The 24,192-nt window shown below is 44.7% G+C and overlaps 1 protein-coding gene across 1 annotated transcript in view; it reads right to left on the bottom strand.

The window, feature by feature from the left end:
• LOC122941518 (opsin-VA-like) overlaps nt 1-24,192 on the bottom strand; it is a 69,443-nt gene that overhangs the window by 42,870 nt on the left and 2,381 nt on the right. Inside the window, exon 2 of the mRNA XM_044298834.1 lies at nt 20,956-21,166. Coding sequence (XP_044154769.1) covers nt 20,956-21,166 — 211 coding nt within the window. The remainder of the gene's footprint in view (nt 1-20,955; nt 21,167-24,192) is intronic.

Below are 24,192 nucleotides of genomic sequence, written 5' to 3'. Positions count from 1 at the left end.
GCTCACCTAATTTAATTGTTATTGTAATTTAAGGTGACTCTTCAGAATAAGTTGTCATATGTCATGAGGAATATTATATGACCAGTTTTCCTCTCTTCAGCCTCCATCTTTAGGTGGAGGCTGAAGACAACAGTAAGTTCAGATAACAGTAAGTGCTTTGCGGTCCTCAAATTGCAGATCCACAAAACATGGATACCTGCCGTGCGCGTTCCAGCCCTATATAGAAATGCTTTTTCTTTTCCGCGATCACGGACAAGATTTAGACATGCTCTATATTTTTTGCGGGGCAGCGGAACAGAGGAATGGATGAGGACAGCACACCTTCTGCTGTCCGCACCTTTGGTGGCCCCATTGAAATAAATGGGTCCGCACCCGTTACGCAAAATTGCAAAGCTGCTGTGATGTCTCCCATACACTGCGCATAGAGAAGAGTATATTCTGCACAGCTAAAGCTCTGTAGGACACTCCTAGAAGCAACTGAGTAGTGTACCTGTGAATCCAACAATGGCATGAGATACTAAATGTACTAGAGACAGCAGCATCTCCATGTGTGCCAGTGTCTCTGTGTCAGTACAGCAGCTCACCCCCTCCCTTTTCCATAGACTTCTATGGGCAGCATTTAGCCTCAGTAAATTGAAAATCTGTCTTTAGCTGTGAAGTGAGGGTGATTGATCAATAAGGGAAGGAGGCAGGGGAAGGAGAACTGTCTCATACATGGCGAAAATATCATTTTTCCCTAATAAGATATATTTGCCTTGTTTTTTTACATTTGCCTGTACTGTTGATTTATGCAAATTCTGATGACTGTACAACGACTATTTAACATTGAATATAACAATACTGGACAGAATAAATAGTGCACTGTATATTTTCATCCTGCAAAAATGCATTGTGGGTCTCTCAATGTATATAAGATGCTTACTGACATGTGCAACGGACGTGGTACTACCGGGGGTCCCTTAAAGTCAAATAATTTTGTCGTGACGCCAGTTGCATTACAGTAACAGGGAACGGAGTCCCCTTAAGTTGATGGTGTTGGTGATAAGTGGTACCCAGATGTAGGAATGCCAGAGTGGGGCAAGTAATGTGCCCGTGTCATGGTGCTTCTACCTGGATATGCTGGAACCCCAGGCGTTGTCGTCCGAAGCAGTGCAAACAGGGGGAATAGTTGAGGGATTTGTAGAAATGATTAAGTCCAGACTTTGTATTAACATTGAAGACAGCTTTACTTGAATAAACTTGCATCAGAAAACAATCGTCCATCTTAATCTTGGTCACAAGCAAGCTTTGGCATAAGTTTTGGCAGGCAAACACATTCGGCCTGCTACATCTGAACTTCTTTAGTTCTGCTATGCTGTCAGATTAAATAGAAACGTTTCCTTTCTGCTGTACTTAGCTTTCTGCAGTCTGACTCTGTCTTTATCTTTATCTTTATTCAATGGATCTTTACTCCTGGCTTGTGAGGCTATCCAGCAGAGCTGAAGGTGTGCTCTGCTGGCTTGCACACGACCTTCCGCTTGCAGGGGGTACTCTAGTCTGACCTTCAATAACTAGAACTCCTCCATCTCTAAAGAGGGCTAGGATGGAAAGACAAGTTCCATTCTATGTAAACTAGCTCTGCCATAGGTGCCAGGCACATTATATGTCAACATAACATTTCCATAGAATTGAAATACACATTGTGCAGGATCTGGAATAAATACACATAATGACACAGGGTTAACCATAGGTGATAGTAGGGGGTGTAAAAGGTGGTAATGCCACTCTGGGGCGTTACACATGTCGTTATCACCCATTGCCCCTAGCAACCAATTAGATTGCATCTTTCATTTTCATAATTGTTCTGTTTCTTTCAAATTTAATTAATGCACTGTATTATTATATCTCCTTTTACTATGTTGTTTCTACGTATTGTTTCTCTGCTGCCATCTGCTGGCCGGAATTCGTATGCTGCACGCCTTGTTCCTTATCTATAAAGTTTTTCTTTCTGGGCGTGGTTTTAGCAGCCTTGGTTCTTGTCACTTCCAGTAGCCATTTTAAGTGCTGCACTCCTTGTGACTAGAGACTCACACCTTGGCTTGTGAAGGCATCAGTTTTTGACCAGCAGTTGCCTCAGCAAAGACATCCACATCACAGCATCTACTGCATCACTGTACTGCATCACTGTATGTCACTGCTTGGATCAAATAAACCCACGTTTGATTGCATCCTCATGTCTACGTCTGGGTCCATCTAACCTGAGCATCTGCCGGTCCGGTCTGCTCCACTGCTTGGATACGAAGGTAGGACAGTCACAAGGTCATCATCAGTTACACCTTCATTCGCCTTCATGTGGGGACAGAACAGTCAAAAACTGCCTTAAAGCCTTATACCCCAGTAAATACCCGTCTCAAAGTCTAATGCCCGGCTACAGGTTCCCTCAGAGCCCAGTGCCACACTCAGGAACCTCCCTTGCAACAGGCCCACTCGCAGCAAATCTGCCCGGCAACAGTGCACGTCCCATAAGCCCAAGGGGAAGCACGGCGTGTCCGCAGTAGATATACTCTTGCCTGGAAGTCCTCCACTACTCGCCAAGCCACTTTCTACATCCTATATTAACCCTTGCTCGCAGGATATAAGAACTGTTCACGCACGCGGGGCCTCCCTCAAACCAAAACCCCGCAATTCACTCAAAACACTTTAGGAACCTTATCGGGGTGCCTCATCTGAGCCGCACGGCAATTTTCAGCCCCCAATTCGAAAGTTCATTTTCTTAAAGAGACAGCGCACCTTAAATCAAAATGGCCGAAAAGGACCTCGTACAGTTCCCCAGTGATGAAACAAAGGAAATGCAACCTGATACTGATCATTATGAAGAGCTGGAGGTAGAATCCACACTTCCAGCAGACCAAGTCACGCGACCAAGGCGCTCTCTCAAACCAACTATAAAGATCACGGAAAATTATCACACCAGGAAAGATGAGCTATGTGACAACCTGGAAGAGCTATGGGAACGAGTTTCCTCCCTCATATCAGGAATTAAGTCCTCCTCAGGCGATGCCACCAGTTTAAAAGTTGCCGTCGGGCGGCTGAACTCAGCCCATGAAAGATACAAGAGACTGTCCACAAGGTATATAACCTTTCTAAAAGACTCTAATATTGAAGAAGCCCCATCAGAATTGTGCAAGGCAGAATCAATAGACAGACAAAGAGACGCCATGGTGCTGGACGCTAAAGATAAAGTGGAACTCCGCATCTCTCATTTGCAAGAAACTAGATCACACAGATCGCATTCATCCAAACATTCCTCGCGGTCCTACAGATCATCATGCTCTAGAAGCTCCGCCCTGAGCGACAGATTACTAGAGGCCCGGATAAATGCAGAGCTATCCAAAGTGAGGCGTTCCTTCACCGAAAAAGAAGTCCTTGCGAGAACAGAAGCTCAGATGGCGGCAGCCAAGAGGGCAGAAGCGGAGGCAGAAGCCAAGAGGGCAGAAGCGGAGGCAGAAGCCAAGAGGGCAGAAGCAGAGGCTCGAATAAAGATCCTTGAATCAGAGAGGGAAGAGGAAATTGCATTAGCGAAGGTAAGACTACTTGAGCAAGCATTGAGCCAAGGCTTTGATTCAGTCTGCTTACCACCAGAGGAGATAGACGATCCAGTTGATCGCACCAGTGACTATGTTCTGAAACAGTTATCTGCACCGCCCCCACTGTGCAGTACTGTCCAAGCAAACAACACTGAAACCTCCAAGTCATCTCTACCTGCAGTGCCAGCGATACCCACAGCACCTGAGCAACCCAATAACAGTTGCCCAGGCGCGCCCTCTCAAGGGCATTTATTACAGCAAGATGGATACCAGGTGTTTCCTGGCCTACCTCCACAGCTCAAGCGGCAGTCATCAGAATCTACAGAGGCTAGACCACAGCTCAACCCTGCAGCAACATCATTCTACCCGGAAGCATCTCACCCTTTCACGCCACACAGCCTATACGCCCCAGGGGCATCACAAGTTGTCATGGCAACAAGCAGTGAGAGATCAGATATGTCTGAGTTTGCCAGGTTTATGGTAAGCAGAGAGCTAATTAACACCAGTCTCTCAAAATTTGATGACCGTGCGGAGAGCTACAGAGCCTGGAAGGCAACCTTCAAAGCTGCCATCGCCAACCTCAACCTAACTGCAGAGCAGGAGCTCGACCTCTTGATCAACTGGCTGGGCCCAGGCTCCACAAATCGCATCAAGAGCCTTAGAACTGTCTATGTGGGACAAGCAGAAGCAGGTCTCGCTGCAGCCTGGCAAAGACTCGAACGCACCTTTGGCAGTGCAGAAGCAATAGAGAAGGCACTATTCAGGAGACTGCAGAACGTTCTCAAGATCAGTCTCAAGGATGTCCACAAGCTTCAGGATTTAAGTGATTTGCTCATGGAACTGGAGCTCGCCAAAAGAGATCCTCGTCTGTCCGGGCTGTGCTACCTGGATACTGCCCATGGGGTGAACCCAATTGTCGTGAAGCTACCATACAGCCTGCAAGAGAAGTGGGCGGCATCAGTCTCAAGGTACAAAAGAGTGCATGACGTCACCTTTCCCCCATTTATTCATTTCTGTAGGTTCATCGATGAACAGTCCCAGATGAGGAACGACCCCAGCCTCGACTTCCTGGAGTTCAATACTACAGCTTCAGTGACACCATCATAAAGGTATGAAAGTATTGTGCATAAACACAGAGACTTTAAGAGCAGCGTGAATGTTAGGAAGACTAACCTACCATCATCTGCAGTACCCGCTGGTAAACAGTACACTACCTCATCAGGAGACAAGGCCTTCAATCGTGAATGTCCCATTCATAAAAAACCACACTCACTGAACAAATGCAGAGGATTTAGATCCAAAACCATACAGGAGCGCAAGAAAGTCCTCACCGAGCTTGGGGTATGTTTCAGGTGCTGTGCTTCATTGGAGCACATGGCAAAGGACTGTAAATCCATTATCAAGTGTGAGGAGTGTCATAGTGAAAGACACGCCTCAGCTATGCACCCAACTCCACTCACAAGGGATTCACCGGCTGCTGTCACCACCAGTCCCGCTCCAAGTCACGGCGGGGAGCCCCAAAATAACGCCAACACAGCCACTGCTGTTTCCTGCTCATGCTTGGACGTATGTGGGGAGGGCCAGAGTGAGAAATGTTGTGCCCGCATATGCCTAATCAAGGTCTACCCGGAGGGGCTACCAGAAAAGGCAGTAAAAATGTATGCCATCATTGATGACCAAAGTAACCGCTCCCTAGCAGGACCTAAATTCTTTGAAGCCTTTGGAATAAAGGGACCGTCAGAACCCTACATCTTAAACACCTGCTCGGGTCGCATAGAGACTAGCGGCAGGAGGGCACAAGGATTCATCGCTTGTTCCGTCAGTTGGAATACAGAAATACCTCTACCGACGCTGATCGAATGTGATCAAATACCCAACCATAGGGATGAAATTCCTACCCCGGAAGCTGCATTTCACCAACCACACCTAAGGCACCTAGCCAACGTTATCCCACCTATGGACAACAACGCCGAGATTCTACTCCTGCTTGGCAGAGACAATCTAAGGGTACACAAGGTGCGTCAACAGTGTAATGGTCCCGACTATGCACCATACGCCCAGAGACTGGACCTGGGATGGGTAGTCATAGGAAATGTATGCTTGGATCAACCAAGAATCCACTCTTTCAAAACGTACGTGCGTGGAGATGGACGCACAACTTGCATTAAGCCTTGCCCTCATCACTACGAGGTGAAAGAGAAGCCTCCAGACCTCATACAACCACCTGACGACATTCCTCCCTTCTTTGCCGACAACTTGGGAAGATTAATCTTTCACACAAGCAAGGACGATGATAAAGTAGCTTTGTCAGTAGAAGACAGAGAATTTATCAAGATAATGGACAATGAGTTCCTTAAAGACGAAACCAATCACTGGGTTTCTCCATTACCCTTCCGAGCTACCAGGGTGAGACTCCCGAACAATAGAGAACAAGCTCTGTCTCGATTTAACTCTCTTCAGCGTACTATGAACAGTAAGCCTGAGATGAGAGAACACATTGTTGCCTTTATCGACAAAATATTCCGCAACAACCATGCAGAACCAGCTCCACCCTTAGGGAAGAACGACGAGTGCTGGTACTTGCCTTCATTTGGAGTGTACCACCCACGAAAACCTAATCAAATTAGGGTTGTTTTCGACTCAAGCGCCAAACATCAAGGTGTATCTCTTAATGATGTCCTTCTTACAGGTCCTAATCTGACGAATAACCTAGTTGGAGTGCTGATGAGGTTCAGAAAAGAGCTTGTTGCCATCACCGCCGACATTGAACAGATGTTCCACTGTTTCGTAGTCAGAGAGGACCACCGGAATTTCCTCAGGTTTCTGTGGTACAAGAATAATGACACCAACGCAGAGATGGCAGAATATCGAATGAGGGTACACGTATTTGGAAACAGCCCTTCACCTGCCGTGGCAACTTACGGCCTTCGTCGAACTGCATTAGAGGGAGAATCCGAGTACGGTAAAGACGCCAGAGACTTTGTAGAAAAGGACTTCTACGTAGACGATGGACTCAAATCACTACCGACTGAAGAAGCAGCCATCGATCTGCTCAAAAGGACTCAAAGTATGTTGTACCAAGCCAAACTTAGACTACACAAAATTGCCTCAAACAGCCTGGCCGTTATGAGGGCCTTCGAATCAGGCGATCATGCACCAGGATTCAAGGACATTAACTTGGGACTGGACAGTCCACCTGTGCAGAGGAGCTTAGGCCTCAGATGGGATCTCTCTGCTGACTCCTTCGGTTTTCAGATAAGTTGCGCAGACAAGCCATTTACAAAACGAGGTGTCCTATCAGTGGTAAACAGCCTATTTGATCCGCTGGGATTTGTAGCGCCCATCACCATACAAGGTAAATCTCTACTGAGACAGTTTTCTGAAACAGTCAAGGATTGGGATACCCCACTTCCCTCTGAGAAAGAGCAAAAATGGGAAGCCTGGAAGCGATCCTTGTGTGCCTTGGATGAGATCCACATCCCGAGATGCTATGTTAAAACCTCACTTTCCTCTAGCATAAAGAAAGAACTCCATGTGTTCTCAGACGCCTCCACGGAGGCCATCGCAGCGGTTGCCTATCTGAAGGTGACAGAACCCAACAACCAGAATCACGTTGGATTCGTCTTTGGTAAGGCTAAGTTAGCCCCTAAGCCCGATCATACTATTCCCAGACTGGAACTTTGTGGGACTGTGTTGGCAGTGGAGATTGCGGATTTCATACAACAAGAACTGGGTGTCGACATAGCTGAAGTCCAGTATTACACCGACAGTAAGGTCGTTTTGGGTTACATCCACAATCGGACCAAGCGATTTTATGTGTACGTTAGTAACCGCATAGAGAGAATCAGGAGATCCTCCAAACCTGAACAATGGCACTATGTACCATCCGAACTTAATCCAGCAGATCACGCCACTAGGCCTATGTCTATAGGTTCCTTTACTAACTCTACTTGGCTTACAGGTCCAGAGTTTCTGCTTGGAGAGGCGGACGAATGTGTACAGGAAGCTTTCAGCATTCAGGATCCGGATAATGATCCAGAAATCCGCGCTGAAGTTAGTGCATTAGTCACTGGAACAAAGCAAACCGCCAGCTTCGGTTGTCAGCGCTTTGAGCGTTTCTCCAGTTGGATGAGACTCGTCAGAACTATTGCAAGGTTAGTGCACATTGCAAGATGTTATCATAATACTCACCAAGATTGTCATGGTTGGCATGCCTGCCATAAACCCTTCTCTGCTGAGGGCATCTCTCATAGTGAGTACCTCATAATACGTCACGTCCAGCAGGAAAATTTCAACATAGAATGGAAGTGCTTGTACAACAAACAGCAGATTCCTTTAAAAAGTCCTCTCGCCAACTTAAATCCAGTTATTGACAGTTTTGGCTTGCTGAGAGTTGGTGGTCGTTTGAATCAAGCCCACCTGGGAATTGCAGAACAAAATCCTCTCATCATTCCCAGCAAACATCATATCACCGTCTTGCTAATCCGACACTACCACGAAAGGGCCGAACACCAAGGCAGGCAAATTACTGAGGGCAAATTACGGTCTGCAGGCCTTTGGATTATAGGTATGAAAAAACGTGTGGCCCAAGTACTGCATCAGTGTGTGCACTGTCGTAAAGCAAGAGGAAAACAACTACACCGACAAATGGCCGACTTGCCTGCAGATAGACTATGTACAGAGCCGCCTTTCACCTATGTTGGCCTAGATGTCTTTGGGCCATGGATGGTATCTGCACGCAGGACCCGCGGCGGTCACGCAAACAGTAAGCGTTGGGCCGTACTATTTACTTGCATGAGTGTGCGAGCAGTTCACATAGAGGTGATAGAATCTATGGACACATCCAGCCTTATTAATGCCTTAAGACGGTTCTTCGCAATCAGAGGACCAGTAAAACAATTGAGGTCTGACCAGGGAAGCAACTTCATCGGAGCCTGTAGAGAACTTAACATCGACACCAAGTCCATTCAAGATCAGTTGGCGGAAAAGGGTTGCACCTGGATTTTCAACCCTCCTCACAGTTCCCACATGGGGGGCTCTTGGGAGAGAATGATCGGCATCTCACGCAACATCTTAAATTCTATGTTGATGGATGTAAACTCATCTAGACTCACACATGAGACTCTAGTTACTCTTCTCGCTGAAGTTTCAGCCATTATCAATTCAAGACCCCTTGTGCCAGTGTCTATGGATCCTGAGACACCAGCCATATTGACTCCAGCTATTCTACTTACCCAAAAAACTGAGAGTACGCTTATTCCTAGTGGAGAATTCACTCATGCGAACATCTATCAAAAACACTGGAAACGTGTACAATATCTAGCAGATTACCGTATTTTTCGCCGTATAAGACGCACTTTTTCTTCCCCCAAAATGGGGGAGAAATGCCCCTGCGTCTTATACGGCGAATGCAGTCAGTTTTACATCGCTGGATGCGATGTAAAGCGAGCGGGGACTCGGGGAGGGACTGGGAGGAGGAGCTGGGGCCGGCAATAGCGGCGGGGCGGTGCAGTCACTGTACTAAAGGCCCGCCCCGCCGCTCCGGTGTACTAATAAAATGTCATATTCAATTAATGGTTACTAGATATGCCCCTTTATGCCTAATGGTACCTTAAATCCTAAGCGCATCCGTACAATGCAGGCCGGGCGGGCGGCAGCGTAACTCCCTGATGTCACGTGCCTGCGCCACCTACTTTATGAATGAAGCAGGCGGCGCAGGCAAGTGACGTCAGTGAGTGACGCGCCGCGCCGGCTGCCCGGCCTGCCGGCATTGTACTAAAGCGCTTAGGATTTAAGGTACTTTTAGGAATAAAGAGGCATATTTAATAACTATTAACTGAATAAGACATATTATATTAGTATACTGGAGCGGCGGGGGATCTGTGGATGGCACAGTTATGGGCTGGGAGGGTCTGTGGATGACACATGTATAACAGTGCCATCCACAGATCCCCCCCCTGTAACAGTGCCAGCCACAGATCCCCCCATAACAGTGTGTCATCCACAGTTCCCTCATAACAGTGTCCGTCATCCACAGTTCCCCCCATAACAGTGTCCGTCATCTACAGATCCCCCCCATAACAGTGTCCGTCATCTACAGATCCCCCCATAACAGTGTCCGTCATCCACAGATCCCCCCATAACAGTGTCCGTCATCCACAGATCCCCCCATAACAGTGTCCGTCATCCACAGATCCCCCCATAACAGTGTCCGTCATCCACAGATCCCCCCATAACAGTGTCCGTCATCCACAGATCCCCAGTAATAGTGCCATCCACAGACCACCTAGTTCCAAACCCACAGCACACCTTTTGGTTAAAAATTTTTTTTTTCTTATTTTCCTCCCCAAAAACCTAGGTGCGTCTTATACGCCGGTGCGTCTTATACGGCGAAAAATACGGTACTTCTGGAACAGGTGGCGAAAGGAGTACCTCAGTGTTCTTCAAGGAAGAAGAAAATGGCAACACCACAAACCAAACTTGAAGGAAGGAGACCTTGTATTGATGAAAGAGCAACAAACCGAAAGGATTGACTGGCCTGTTGGGCTAATTTCAAAGGTTTTCCCTAGCAAGGATGGTAAGGTCCGGAAGGTGGAGTTGAAGATCTTCAGGAAAGGCGAGCTTAAAACGTTCTCAAGACCAATCAATGAACTCATCTTAATACTACCCATCGAGAACGTCCCTGACAGGTGAACAGGACTGTATTTAGCTTCGCAGATCTTCTCCATTCCAAGTTGAAAACAGGACTATCTATGTTTTGCATTCTAACATGTTTTTTTTACAGGTTGTTTATATTTTATGGACATTCGTCATAGTGAAATCCCCAAAGTGAATTTCAGACGGGGAGTGTGCTGTTTCTTTCAAATTTAATTAATGCACTGTATTATTATATCTCCTTTTACTATGTTGTTTCTACGTATTGTTTCTCTGCTGCCATCTGCTTGCCGGAATTTGTATGCTGCACGCCTTGTTCCTTATCTATAAAGTTTTTCTTTCTGGGCGTGGTTTTAGCAGCCTTGGTTCTTGTCACTTCCTGTAGCCATTTTAAGTGCTGCACTCCTTGTGACTAGAGACTCACACCTTGGCTTGTGAAGGCATCAGTTTTTGACCAGCAGTTGCCTCAGCAGTTGCCTCAGCAAAGACATCCACATCACAGCATCTACTGCATCACTGTACTGCATCACTGTATGTCACTGCTTGGATCAAATAAACCCACGTTTGATTGCATCCTCATGTCTACGTCTGGGTCCATCTAACCTGAGCATCTGCCGGTCCGGTCTGCTCCACTGCTTGGATACGAAGGTAGGACAGTCACAAGGTCATTATCAGTTACACCTTCATTCGCCTTCATGTGGGGACAGAACAATAATAGCCTGTGAAAATAAGATCTGGAATCTGATTGGTTGCTCATATTTTCCTTTTCACCAGTTTTGAACCTCCCTTACCAATCAGAGCACGGCTTTCAATTTTCTACAGCTGTTTAAGCAATGAAAGCTGACTTCTGATTGGGTGCTATGATGAACTGAGTCTGCTAGAGAGGTTTGCCAAATGAGGGCTATTAATGAGCTTCATTTATCAAAACTGTTGGACAGGAACACTGGACTTGTTGCTCATAGCAACCAATTACAGTACAGCTTTCATTTCACTAAGTGTTTAGGTAAAAGTTGTGCTGTGATTGGTTGCTGGACAAGGCCAGTTTTCCTGTCAGATAATTATGATAAATATGGCGTAACGGTGCCTGGCAAGGGGGGGAAAAAGAGAGGGAGATCTTAAAGGCTATGTAGACCTTTTGGGCAATTTTATATTATTGTATTGTACTCATTTTTAACTAAAAATCTTTTTTTCAATTGGTCTTAACATTTTTGAGCCCCTTTCTCTGTGCAGCCTTGAGATTCTCGAGTAGCAGGATATATCTTTTTACTGTGTTCCATCAGGTAGATCCTTATCTCTGATCTCTGACCTCCTAAACACTAGCTCAATTCTTATCTTACTTCTTATCTGACCTTTTGGTAATTTAGAGAGAAGTTTATTAGATGGCCGCCACAAAGTGAAAGTTAAAGTACAATTCACACAGCTAGACAATTAACCCTTTGTGACAAAACGGCTGAATATTTTTAATAAAGACCAATTTAAACAATGAATTTTAGCCCAAAATGAGTAAAATGCAATCATAAAAAGAATTACCTTATCTTAAAGGTGCATTGTGCACAGGCCCTGAGTGCTTCCTGCACCCTCAATCAATCAGAGATTGACACGTTGGCCGGCTCTAGTGATCGACTGGGGGTGAGAGAAGCCTCAGTCCATCTGTAGCTGTAGCATACGCTTTCTGAGCGTGGAGCCACTGACAAGGAGGACACCTAAGCATTTGTTAAGGCCTTGCGCCGGATGTTGGACAGGAAGCCAGAAAACTAAAGCCAGATGACTGGCCCTCCTACTTATGTATGGAGCTATTCTCCCCCCAAAACAATACAGATGAAGTCCGATGAAGCATGTCATGATTTCAGAAGTAATCTCATTTCTCTGTCTAAAATCAGAACTATATGGGGACCTCATGTGCCTCAAGGTAAACCCTATTTTTGTCTAGTTCCATAATACAGCCGGTGCCGTTCCAATGCATCCCAGGCCGTGGCCAGTCTCTGCTTCCTGCTCCCTCTCGACATGCCGACGTACTGAGGCGGCCACTGATTCCCTCAGCCGTCATTTCCTGTGTGTTTAGAGGGATCAGGAAGAGACTGACTTTTCGGAAATGTTTGTGCCAATGATTGGTAAAGGTGAGGATCACTTATTTGATCATTTTACATGCTTGCATAGCGTTTTGTGTAAAAAAGACTTCAGAGAGTTTTTTTTGGGCTGTGGATTTTGCAAAACTGCTGTATTTTGCCTTGAGTTTTTGATAATCATTGAGGAAAAAAACATGAATCGACTACATCATGTGAATATACCCTGTCTGAAACCATGTGAAAGATCATTTGAAGAACTTTGGAAGTAAGAAAAACCCCATTTTTTTATGAGAACCAGCCTGGGAACGCACCGTTCTTGATGCCCCAGTGCTTTTGGTTCTTTCATGTTTATGGGTGATACGTACCTTTGTTCACCTATTCTTTATCTAATCTTGTGGGTTGGTGTCCATGTAGGTATTTTATTACCTGGGACACAGATTAAACACCCGTCAGTTCCTGGGGAGCCGTGATCATTTCTTGAGAGGAGGGTAAACGCAGGGCAGTCAGCCCAGGCACGAGGACAGGGAGTCTCCACCACTAGGGGATGTCCCTGGGCTGATGGACTAGCTAGGTTGAGCATAGGGTGAAGTCAGATATACCTCACTGCTCCCACAGCTGCCCTGTGTTTACTCGCCACCTTAATACTGTATCAACGGTTGGCTTCCATGCAGGAGCATAGTTTATCTTTTTTTCATTTTTTGTCTGTTTCACAATGTTTCACTGGTGAACCACCACTGTGGTATTATTTTAAATATGAATAAGTAAAAGTTATATTTTAAAGAAATCTGTGGACAATGTAGGAGATGCCTGCACCAATCTGTGGACAATGTAGGAGATGTCTGAACCATTGCCTCCCAGCTGAAGGTCTTCAGCGCAGACATAGTGCAGAGGTTGTGGAATGGTTTACTTCTCAGCGGTCAGAAACTTAAACTCTGGTCCTTTCTACTCATATACCTTGCTTATCTACAACTCCTTTTACCTTATCTCCTAGCTCATCTCATCGGGATGTGGACTCTGCCTCTGTGATCAGGAGGATTCTGAAGATCTTTGTTTCATGATGTCGTATCTTCATTTACCTTCATTATTAAAAGCTCTGCTAGCTCACCTTGAAATGGTTGCACCTAGAGGGGATAAGCCCAAAATGGATGAAAAAAATAATAATCAAACTCTAGGGTATTTCCTGATGATCCTATATTAAAGGGATGTATGGCAGGAGTTTGGTCCCAGCCAGACAGGTAACATTATGTGGGAGCTAGAATATAGCAGTTGTTACAGATCCTGCAGCTTCAGTGGCCAGTCTGGCTAGGAAGACTTTTTTTTTTCTGGCATCAGTTATTTCCTGGCAGAAAGATGGTTTCACTGCTGTAATTCCTTATCTATGGCAAAGGGTCTTTGCCTTCAGTTTCCTAGTTACATAGGGATTGATTCCCCATGAAGTCTCGCTTAGTCACTAAGATTGGGGGTCCATTCACAGAACCATATCCGATTTTTGCAGACCACAAATTGCAGATCCATAGGACACGGATGCCGCCATGTGCATTTGCAGTTCAGAAGATCCTGCCCTATAATGGTAATGCCCATTCTTGTCCGCAATATGGACAAGGGTGGGACACTTTCTATCTCTTTCCGCGGCCGTGGGATGGATGTGTGGGTGTGGATGGCACACTGTGTGCTGTCCATGTCTCTCAATCCCATTGTAATAATGGGTCCACATGAGATCTACATGTCGGAAAGAAAAAATACTTTTGTGTGAATAGGCCCGAATGTGCATCTGAGTTCATGTGATTCCCATAGACACTCTGTGCAGAGGAACATTCTGTTAGCTCCATTTTGTTCCTCACCAAATTAATTATATTTAGAATCAATCAGAGTTGTCTCCTTTACACAATATAACTCTAGGTCTAGTTTCATTCTCGTCATTTTTATTCCAAAGATCACCTAAGAGGGGCTCAGAAGGGACAGTTAGAGAAGAGTAAGTTCTAAGTGTTCAGGCTCTCCAAGTTCTAGAAACTAGAAATTTGGAACAGGGAAACATCAAATTTATGATGCCAGGCTTCCAGAAGGAGCAAAATTACAAAACATTTTCTCAAATTGTGCAAGGGTTACATTAGACACCTGAATAGAATCTTGTACCCAGGTTACTCCCTAAGGTTAAAGAAACTGTCTCCCAAGGCAAATAAGTCAACCCTTCGCAAAGCCTCATATGGTGGTTGTTTTGGGGGTCTTTTCAAGAGTGAATGCAGTGCCAAAGCCACAGATAAGATGGAGGCTAGATCTGATGTGTCTAAACAAATACCTTCTTGGAAGAAATTCATGATGTGAATTTCTGTTTTGTTATCAACATTCGCCAGCAGGACGATTTTATGGACATCATTCACCAGGGTTTCTCATCTTCAATTCACTGGCCTTTGCTTTCTCTTCATCTCCTGGTGTTTTTACTAAGTTAGTTGTGGCACTAACTCAGCCCTTAGCTTCCAGTTAGACTCCAGAAAATGGTTTCTTAGATCTCACATCCACCTGTGAGACCTTAAGGTCTCATCACCAAGTGCCAGTCAGGACCCAGTGGGGTAACTAGAAGTAACTGGGCCTCACAGCAAATATTTGAACAGGGCTCCCCCAGCAACTTCTGTGCAAGCACCCCCTCTCTCGTGCAAGCGCCTCTCCTGTCGCTAGTCAAGATCGCTATCAGATCAGGCCAGGCAGCTGCTCTGTCAACAAATATATACTTTGCACATTGCAAACCACATTTGCACAGTGCACTTAGTGCACATTGCAAACCACCATTGTTTCAGGAAGAAACCAATGTTTATCAAGTCTGGTTCGTCTTGTGGTGATCAAGCCAGAAACTCGGGAAGACTGTCTTGATGACTTTGTCTGAGAAATACTGAACAAGGTAGATTTTTCTGGTCATTCCAATAACTCTGGTTAGGAAGTACACTTCCACATTCTTTCAGTTCAGGGGAGATTGTCTCCTCAAGAGATGTATCTGTGATCTAATATCAGAGACCTGGGAGCAATATATCTAGCTCTTCATTTAGGGCATGCTCAAGAATCAGTCAGTGGTGGAGCAAACAGATAATATCTCCATCATGTGCTATATCAACAATTGGCACAGGACTCACTCTGATCCACGGAACAGTCAATAATACAGTCAAATTATGACTTGGGCAATGGAATGTCAAACCGTAGACAGCCATCCAGATTAAAGGTATTCTGAAGGTTCAGGCGGATCTGTTAAACAGGTCACAGTTGAAGTCTCAGCGACTGTATTTTTAACAGATTGTGTGAAGATGGGGTACCCCCATTTAGATGCAATCGGGACATCCTCAGTACAAAGCTCAAAAGGTTCTGCTCCCTGAATCCAGCAGATCCACTAGAAAGAATAGATGGCCTGTCTTTCAGTTGGGAAGGAATTTCCCTGTGCATTCTTCGTGGGGGCTGATCTGAGTTCTTTATTCAATTTAAATTAATCGGTTAAGCCTCCTATTCCAGCCTGGGATCGGGCTGTTCTCCTCAATACCCTGGTTGAATCTCTATTTCAGCCTCTTACAGAAGCACCACTAAGGTTTTTATCTTGGAAGGTATTTCTGTTGACAACTGCATCAGCCAAGAAGGTGTCAGACTTTGTAAGCTCTATCATGTAAAGGGCTTTATTGAAAAATACATCAATTGATTTTAAGGTTGATGTCCTATATCCTACCAAAGCTCTCATCTGACATAAATGTAAGTTAAGGGGGTTAATTAGTCTGATTTACTAATGATTAATCTTCTGTCCTAGATGGGAGTAGCAAGACATTAACCCTTTGTGTGTGCTGGACTCAAGGAAAGATACATTTCAGTAAGAAAATTTACTCAATCTATCTAACTAACTCTCATGTCTAATATGCAATATTAAGCTCATGTCTATCATGTTATACAACTGTGGATTTTAGTTATTCTTTTACAGCAGAGGTGGGGAACCTCCGGCACGCGGGCTGTAAGCGGCGCCTGGGACCATTTCATGTGGCCCCCGGCCCCCTGCCAGAAAATGCTAATGACTGCTTCCATTATGGGAGCTAGCATTGCTAGCTGTACTCACCTTCCCTGGTCTTCTTCCGGCCCCACGCTGTGTTCTGACATGTACAGTATCAGGACGTAGTGCACGTAGACGCGCAATATGACCTGATGCTGTGCAGTCACAGTACAGAGAGGCAGGAAGAAGACCAAGGAGGGTAAGTGAATTTGCCAAGAGGCAGTGCCATCCGGAGCTGGAGAGGTAAGTTTATTTATTTTAAATGTCTGATCTGACTGTGAGGAGGGTCTGATGGGGTCTGATCTGAGTCTGGGGGGTCTGATCTGAGGCTAGGGGGCCTATTGGGGGTTTGATCTGAGGCTGGGGGTCTGATCTGAGGCTGGGAGGCCTATGGGGGGTCTGATCTGAGGCTAGGGAGGGGCTGATGGGGGCTGATCTGAGGCTAGGGAGGGTCTGATGGGGGCTGATCTGAGGCTAGGGAGGGTCTGATGGGGGCTGATCTGAGGCTAGGGAGGGTCTGATGGGGGCTGATCTGAGGCTAGGGAGGGTCTGATGGGGGCTGATCTGAGGCTAGGGAGGGTCTGATGGGGGCTGATCTGAAGCTAGGGAGGGTCTGATGGGGGCTGATCTGAAGCTAGGGAGGGTCTGATGGGGGCTGATCTGAGGCTAGGGAGGGTCTGATGGGGGCTGAACTGAGGCTAGGGAGGGTCTGATGGGGGTCTGATCTGAGGCTAGGGAGGGTCTGATGGGGGTATGATTTGAAGTTGGGAAGTCTGAAGGGGGTGTGAGCTGAGGCTGGGGGTCTGATCTAAGGCTGGGGAGGGTCTGATGAGGGTCTGACCTGAGGCTGATGTAGGCTGGGGGGTCTGATAGGAGGTTGATTTGAGGCTGATGGAGGTGGGGGCAGATCTGAGGCTGAGAAAGGGACAAAGCTTGGGACAGTTGCAAAGAAAAAGGCAGAGACAGTGGCAGGGGGAGTGAAAGCTGGGTGAACCCCTCTGGGATGAGCTTGGCTGCCATTAATACCAAATAAAGAACTAAATATATAACATTCTCAAATAAATATTAGACAGCTATGTGTGGTCAAAATGGCGCCTGTACTATTTGTAATATATAGTGCAGGTGCTATTTTGTGCTGCAAAAATAGAGCGCTCTAGATTTTTTTAATTGAAGCACAATTTTTGTAACTTACCCCTAAGTTACTTATATGTTTGACCAAATATAGGCGTCAAATTTTTAAGTTGAGAATTTTGTATGGCCCCTGAACGATGTTACAAATATCCAAATGGCCCTCTGCAGCAAAAAGGTTCCCCACCCCTGTTTTAGAGGAATTGAAGTTGCATTGGATATTACAATATTTTCTCACTATTCTATGGCTCTTTTACCTTTTCCCAGATTATGGCGGCCCTGGTTCTTAATTATTCATCATTCTTCTCTTCCGTACCTGTAGTGAAGGTATTTTAATAAGCCTCGGTTTTGCATATTGATGACTACACATGGCTGTGACCGGTCTCCTGCCACCAGGTCTCTCCCCTGATGATACAAGATGTCACATATGTTCTAGGAGACAAATCCAGTATAATCACCAGTTCACACCAGTTCACTTTTATGACAAGATAATCTCTACAGCTGTGTCTCTTTACACTTATTTCACTAATTAGTGTCAATCTATGGTGCACGGCAGGGGTGTGCAATGCATTGTGGGATGAATAATGCAAAGTGACTGACAACATATGTATTAATTTACAGGGTCACCTTGAATGTAAACCCCTAAAGCCAGACAGAGGCGCTGGATGACTGTCATAGACACAATAGATGATGTCCCACAGCCATCGGCCCCAATGTCCCAGTAATATACATGTTAAACAGAATGTGGGGAGATGAGCAGCTGCCAAATAATTATAATGCTGCTTATCTCCAGGGTAAAATTCAATTGGTTCAGTATAGTAGGTCTCCCCAGGCATCAAATATAAATGATCTGTTGGCAGGGTCAGAAATAACTAAAGCTGGGAATATCATTTATATTAATATCCTTCAGTATATGCTCCATTCCCAACAAGCCTTCCGATCTGAAAAATAAATCAGGAAACTTGTACTGGGGACTTTGATCCAAATTTCATGATAAATTGGATTCCCCGCAAAGCCGAATTTCCTTGTGCTTCGTGGTAGCAAAAAAAAATGAAAAATCTGTTTGCTCGAGACGACCACCGTCATCTTGCTTAAAGATCTTGCACAAAATACAATGTGACGTATTATGTCATCACGGGCCGAGCATGTTTTCACACCAGATCGGCTGGTAGAGATCAAATAGATGAATTAAGTTTGATCAAATTTTTCAATAGTTCGCTCATCACTATCTATAAATAAAGGTGTTGTCCAGGACTTGAAATACATGGCTGCCATCTGCCTAAATTAGCGCCGCGCCTGTCCGTAGGTTGAGAGCGGTATTGAAGTTTAGCCCCAGTGGTGCTGACTCAACCCATGGACAGTTGTGGGGCTGTTTCTGGAAGAAAGAGGCCATGTTCGTCCAGTCATAGAAACATAGTTTGTAAGACTAAAAAAAGCCCTCCGTCCATCCAGTTCAGCCTGTTATCCTGCAACTTGCAGTCAGCTATTAGAGGAAGGGATATACCGATCAGGCCCAAGGTTCCAGCGGCTCGGGGTCGCTCTTTTCAGGGCGAGTGCTCCGACTACAGCCAGTTAGCCAATCTCCCCACTCAAGACTAGAGTTAGGGTCAGAGACAATTAGGCTAAGCTGTACAGGAGTAATATCTGTTGATCTCGCCAAGAAGCTACTCCCAGCATAAAACTGCCTAGCCCCCATTAGGGAAATAGACCTGACACGCCTTCTTTCAGCAAAGAGCCATACGCACAAAAGTGCGTGTGCAAGAGATTTAGTAACACTGTCTCACTCATTTTAAAAGAGATTAACAAAAGCTACGTATTATTTATCTCACATGGTACACTCAGTTCACGATATAATGTTTATTTGAGACTACTGAGCTCATAGTCTGTCAAGAAAAGACAGTCTATCCTACACAGATATTTTCTACTGTAGAAGCCAATTTCTCTCATTTTAGGGGAAAAATTCCTTCCTGACTCCAATCAGGCAATCAGAATAACTCCCTGGATCAACGACCCATCTCTAGTAGCTATAGCCTGTAATATTATTACGCTCCAGAAATACATCCAGGCCCCTCTTGAACTCTTTTAGTGAACTCACCATCACCACCTCCTCAGGCAGAGAGTTCTATAGTCTCACTGCTCTTACCGTAAAGAATCCTCTTCTATGTTTGTGTGCAAACCTTCTTTCCTCCAGCTTTAATCCTGTCCAACCCCTTGAACGCCTCTCAAAGTCTATCATCCACGATAAAGAGCTGCAGAACCTCACAGCCCCACACTCCCCCTCATGAAATGGTTAGTCTGACTTCTGAACTCATGGGCACTTGGTGACAGGGATGATGAATAAGTAATAAGGGACTCTGGATTACACAAATCCTCATGAAGGTAGAGTATATTCTCCCAAACCCTGGAATGTCTTGAAACCTAGTTAAGGGTTCCCCAGAAACCAGTAACAGTAGGATATGTTACTGTACCTTTACAGTTCATGGTAAAATGTGATGGAATCTGTTACAGAGGTTCTGAATGGAGTTGCCCTCACAGGTGTGAACATGGTCTTATCCATTGATCATGATTCTTGACAGCAGATACACTTAAAGGCTATGTATACCTTTGCGTGCATTTTTTATGTATGTCTTTTAATCATTTTGAGCTAAAATTGTTTTTTTCAATAGGTCTTTATTAAAAATGACCAGCCGTTTCTGAGATACAGGTTTAAAAATCAGTCTGTTTTCTTTGAATCCAGTCCTCTCTTGGCTCACGTTTAACTGTTGTCTCCTGACTTCATAGATACTTATTTAAGCCATATTCTTATTAGTTTTATATGAATTGAGCTATAATGAGTGTTTCTGAGGTTGCTGAGGTCAGGAGATCAAAAATAAAAGCTACACGAGCTGTCAGATGACAGGATTCAAACAAATAGACTGATTTTTAACAATGTATATCAGAAACGGCAGAACATTTTAAATAAAGACCTATTGAAAAAAATGATTTTTGGCCCAAAATAAGTAAAATGTAATCATAAAAAAATGCCCCAAAAGGTGTCAATAGCCTTTAAAGGGGTTTTCCCATCTTAGACAATGGGGGCATATCGCTAGGATATGCCCCCATTGTCAGATAGGTGCGGGTCCCAGAGGTGGGACGGAGCCGGGAGAGTTGTGGCTGGAGTTTCCCAGGGTCCGTCCACCACCAGGCGCAGCTCCCCGCCTCTCCCATTCAAGTGAATGGGAGCGCACCGCGCATGCGCGGCCACCGCTCCCATTAATTTCTATGGGGCCAACGGAAAATAGCCGAGCCAGCACTCGGCTATTTTTGACGACTCCATAGAAATAAATGGAGGTCGCTCCGTTCTCCTTGTAGTGGGACCCGCACCTATTGGGCAATTGGGGGGGGGGGGGGGGAATATCCTAGCAATATGCCCCCATTGTCTAAGATGGGATAACTCCTTTAATGATAACATTTCTTGAGATGGCTAATAAATCCTTGCCAACCTGCAAATTAATATAGATTAAAACAATAAAGGAGAAGAACCTCTCACCAGTTGGGTTCACACGTGGTTCCAATCTTACTCGTTGTGTAACTACTCCATCCCATGGTCGGAGGAATTGTCCAAATGAAAGAGAAGACCCACACAAACAGAATACCAATGGCTGAATGTTTCCCGCGAAGACGGAGATTTCTAAGTGGCCGACAAATCACGATGTACCGCTCAAAGGCCAAGATTGACAGGGACCACAAAGCTACGATTCCTGAGGAGCAAGAAGAAAGAGTCCTAAACTGTTTGAGAACCTCAGAAGTAATAATTAATGAATGGCTTATTAAAGTATTGATCGTCACTATAGTATATACCAACATGGTTGTTCCATGTGGACATGGGAAGGAGAACCTGCATATATTAAAGAGGACTTGTGTCACCTCTCCTGACGAGGCTATTTTTTAGTAAACACTTGTATTCCCCATGAAGTTACAACTGTGGATCGTATGTTTCATATGCATTGTACTGTTCCTCTGTTATTCCTACAGATAAAAAAAATATTGATAACTGAGTGTTACCAGTTGTCCACTCTCTGACATTGCCCAATCAGTGCTGATAGAGACAGATTTTGTAGGGACTCCTCTGCCCGCTTTTACAAGGGGAATGGTACCTTTTAGTTGTCAATTTATACGTACATTTTGAGTAGGAATACCACAGAAATGCCATAATGCAGAGTTGCAAGAAAAGATACTCTAGGGCTGTCATATCATAAGCTGTGTAGAAATGACAGGTCTCCTTTAAGTTTGCCACTATATGCAGGAGCCTTGATGAGACGTGGAACAGAAACTACCCCCAAACTTCACCCCTTACATCACGGTTTTCGGGATATTACAGATACAGATACAGTACAGCAATGGAAATTTTATTGATTTTATAAGGAACTGTTATACAGTTTTCCCATGTATGTTCTGAATCAGTCCCTCGCTGGTTTTAAGATCTCTGCTTGCAGTCATTGAATAGTAACTGTCATTGTTTCCTGGTTTAATGTCCTGGTCATGGGCTGAGGACTCATTTCTGATGACGGGAATGAACCATGCTCATCATGTGTCCATCTCATGACCAGGACAGATAATTATTCACTGCAAGTGATTACAAGACAAGATCTTGAAAGCCGTAAAAAAAAAAAAAAACAACCAAGACTAACAAACTAGATAACTTTTAAGTAGGGCTCATGCACACGACCGTATGTATTTTGAGGTCCTCAAAAAACGGATGATATCCACGTGCATTCCGTATTTTGTGGAACAGAACAGCTGGCCCCTAATACTATCCTTGTCCATAATGCAGACAATGATAGGACATGTTCTACTTATTTTGCGGGACGGAAATACGGACATATGGAAACGGAATACACGCGGAAGTAACTTCCCTTTTTTTTGCAGACCCATTGAAGTGAATGGTTCCGCATATGATCTGCAAAAAAAACGGAACGGACATGGAAAGAAAATACGTTCCTGTGCATGAGCCCTTATAGAAAGAATAACCTTAGCTGTAACCATAAGGGACACTGCCTGGATGTGAGAGCGATAGTACTCGACATTGGTGTAAGAAGCTGTAAAAAAAAACAACTATTAACAAGTGAACGTCTGTCTGCGATTTGTAAGATTATAAATCAGGGCTTCGTACAATTTATCTAACAAGAAAGCCGCAGGACTGGAAATATCTTCTCTCTGTATTTACTGCAATTACTGCACATTCTTGAAAACTCACTTTCTGAACATTTAGCATTAGAGAGTCAGAAAAGGGGATGTCTATTCCAACATTTGAGCCTTCAGTGTTTTATACGGGGGATATACTGTGCATCTCTGTAATAAAAATCGGACTTTTCAAAGGTAAGTTCTTCTACCCTGGGAAGCCTTCAGCAGCATATTATGGTGAAGATCCTCTCCAGTTCCCAAAGCAAAGGATTTAATTTTTTATTTTTTTTTACCAATATCCCCTATTCATTGGATAGGGGGGTGAAAGTCTTATTGGTGGGGATCCAGAGGGGGATAAGAGTGTAACTGGTGGGGATGTGACTTGTGGCAACTTTGAGAATAGCAACAATATGAATGGAGCGGAGGTCAAGCATGTGCGCTGCTGCTGTAGAGCAGTCCTGTAGAGCCAAATGGAGCCGCAAATCGCATGGTTGACCATTGCCCATTCACACAGGGGGACACAGGACCCCCATTCTTGGGATAGATAGTGGTCTATCAGTCATACCCCTGTGGTTAGGAGATGAGATTAAAATTTTAGATACTGTCTAGTAAAAACACACAAACAGAGCACATAGAGCAGTACCTTTACGTAGATCGGGAGAGGGGGGGGGGGGGGTGTTACCACTTACCTTGGGGTGTTGTGCTAAGGGCACAACAACCCGACGACCTGAAATATAAAGTAAAGACAGCCGCTGCCTAGTTGGCCTGTCAGAAACTTGATCAAGATGAACTTTGTCTCAGAAATAAAAATAAAAAAAAGAAACAGGAAAAAGGGACTATCACATCAAGTCCATTTACTAAATGTGTAGCAACAACACTTTTCGGGACTGGATTAGTTCCTTCATTAGGTCAATACACAACCTGATGAAGGGACTAGTCCAGTCCCGAAATGCATACCTTCAACTTTTTGAAAGGTCAAAGAGGGACACTTATGGTTAATTGTGTGAAAGATCCATTTTTCCTACATATCTATACACTTCAAAAGTTTTCTCTTACGAAATAGCGCAAAAATAATCTGAATATAGAAATTTCTAAAATCCCAATTGCATCAAATAATGAAATAATATACAAGACGTGTTCTAATATACAGAGAGGAACCAGACAAATATTCTCTGGGTCAATATTGGGAATGTAATAATGCAAATCTATACATCAGATCAAAAAGAGGGACATTTAAGGAGCCCAGAGGGACAGAGGGACTTGGATCAAAAAGTGGGACTGTCCCTCCAAAAGAGGGACACTTGGGAGGTCTGCCGAAATGCATAATTCCCACACAATCAGTAAATGGACTTCATGATAACTGTTTCTCTGAACGTCTGTTCAGAAAGCTGCGCCCCTTACGAGTCCCTTTTTTCCAGGTTTTGGAGACGAAGATTCAAATTTGGCAATACCCCTTTAAAGGCTGAGCCGGAAGTGAGGTCACTTTTCAACCTTACTATGTTACTATGCCAAGCCGTCTTCCAGTTTCATGAACATATATACAGTAACTGGAAAATTCTACAGATTTCTAATATGCTTTATGTTTCTGTTCCTCAATGTTATT

This window comes from Bufo gargarizans, chromosome 6 (genome assembly GCF_014858855.1).
Source record: "Bufo gargarizans isolate SCDJY-AF-19 chromosome 6, ASM1485885v1, whole genome shotgun sequence".
Classification (NCBI taxonomy): domain Eukaryota; kingdom Metazoa; phylum Chordata; class Amphibia; order Anura; family Bufonidae; genus Bufo; species Bufo gargarizans.
The sequence above is the reverse complement of the archived record's forward strand: the minus strand, read 5'-3'. Positions and strand labels throughout refer to the sequence as shown.